We start from the raw sequence: 2,038 nt of genomic DNA, 5'->3' as shown, positions 1-2,038 counted from the left end.
GAGCCCCATAGAGCCCATAGAGCCCATAGAGCCCCATAGAGCCCCATCAAGCCCCATAGATCCCATAGAGCCCATTGATCCCATAGAGCCTATAGAGCCCATAGAGCCCCATAGAGCCCCGTCGAGCCCCATAGATCCCACAGAGCCACATAGAGCCCCATAGAGCCCATAGAGCCCCATAGATCCCACAGAGCCCCATAGAGCCCCATAGATCCCACAGAGCCCCATAGAGCCCCATAGATCCCACAGAGCCCCATAGCGCCACATAGAGCCCATAGAGCCCCACAGAGCCCCAGCGAACCCGACGGAGGAAGAAGATCACTTAGCGAACAGGTCAATAAATAAATAGCTGCGATTCGTTAATTGCACCGTTAATAAAAACACAATTAAACTATTCAAAATCTTGGGGACATCCTGAAGAACTTGGGGTCATCTTGGGGACCATGGGGACATCCTGGTGGCCTTGGGGCCATCTTGGGGACAATGTGAACATCCTGATGACCTTGGGGACATCTTGGGAAACATGGGCACATGCTGGTGGCCTTGGGGTCATCTTGGGGACATCCTGAAGAGCTTTGGGGCCATCTTGAAGACCTTGGGGTCATCTTGGGGACCATGGGGATGTCCTGGTGGCCTTGGGGCCATCTTGGGGCCATCTTGAAGACCTTGGGGTCATCTTGAGGACCATGGGGACACCCTGGTGGCCTTGGGGACATCTTGGAGACATCCTGAAGACCTTGGGGTCATCTTGGGGACCATGGGGACACCCTGGTGACCTTGGTGACATCTTGGGGACAATAGAAACATCCTGATGACCTTGGGGACATCTTGGGGACATCCTGAAGAGCTTGGGGTCATCTTGAGGACCATGGGGACACCTTGAGGACCACAAGGACGTCCCAGAGATGATGAGAACCCCTTGATGACCAGAGACGTCCTGATGACCATGAGGACACCTTGAGGACCCCAGGGGACGTCTTGAGGTCCATGGGGACGTCTTGAGGACCACAGGGGCATCCTGAGGACCAGGGGGACATCCATGGGGACAATGAGGACATCTTGAGGGCCACGAGGATGTCCTGGAGATGATGAGAATCCCTTGGAGACCACAGGAGATGAGGTCCACGGGGACATCTTGAGGACTGCAGGGACATCCTGAGGTCCATGGGGACATTGTGGTGACCATGGGGACATCTTGAGGACCATGGGGACATCGTGATGACCATGGGGATGTTGTGGTGACCACAGGGACATCTTGAGGACCATGGGGACGTTGTGATGACCATGGGAACATTGTGATGACCATGGGGACATCTTGAGGACCATGGGAACATCTTGAGGTCCGTGGGGACGTTGTGATGACCATGGGGACATCTTGAGGTCCATGGGGACACCTTGAGGTCCATGGGGACGTTGTGATGACCATGGGGACATCATGATGACCATGGGGACATCTTGAGGACCATGGGGACATCGTGATGACCATGGGGACATCTTGGGGACCATGGGGACATCTTGATGACCACAGAGCCATCTTGAGGTCCATGGGGATGTTGTGGTGACCACGGGGACATCGTGATGGCCATGGGGACATCTTGAGGACCATGGGGACATCGTGATGACCACGGGGACATCTTGAGGACCACGGGGACATCTTGAGGACCACAGGGACATTGTGATGACCACGGGGACATCTTGAGGACCACGGGGACATCTTGAGGAGCATGGGGACGTTGTGATGACCATGGGGACATCGTGATGACCATGGGGACATCTTGGGGACCATGGGGACATCTTGATGACCACAGAGCCATCTTGAGGTCCATGGGGATGTTGTGGTGACCACGGGGACATCGTGATGACCATGGGGACATCTTGAGGAGCATGGGGACGTTGCGATGACCATGGGGACATCTTGAGGAGCATGGGGACATCGTGATGACCACAGGGGACACCTTGAGGACCATGGGGACATTGTGAGGACCACAAGGACATCGTGATGTCCATGGGGACATCTTGAGGACCATGGGGACACCTT

General features: G+C 55.5%; 1 protein-coding gene across 1 annotated transcript; it reads right to left on the bottom strand.

Moving 5' to 3' along the window:
- Positions 1–334: 334 nt before the first annotated feature.
- On the bottom strand, positions 335–2,016 carry LOC122193422. The gene is made up of 2 exons (XM_042894200.1): positions 817–2,016; positions 335–705 (listed from the first exon to the last, which is right to left on the bottom strand). Exons 1-2 carry the CDS (start codon positions 2,005–2,007, stop codon positions 673–675), a joined length of 1,224 nt encoding a protein of 407 aa, XP_042750134.1. The 5' UTR covers positions 2,008–2,016; the 3' UTR covers positions 335–672.
- Positions 2,017–2,038: the final 22 nt, after the last annotated feature.

The sequence above is a fragment of the Lagopus leucura genome, unplaced genomic scaffold (assembly GCF_019238085.1).
Source record: "Lagopus leucura isolate 7727_CA_CO unplaced genomic scaffold, USGS_WTPT01 22130-0_obj-0_obj, whole genome shotgun sequence".
NCBI lineage: Eukaryota > Metazoa > Chordata > Aves > Galliformes > Phasianidae > Lagopus > Lagopus leucura.
Note: the sequence above shows the minus strand (reverse complement) of the source record. Positions and strands in the feature narration are given on the sequence as shown.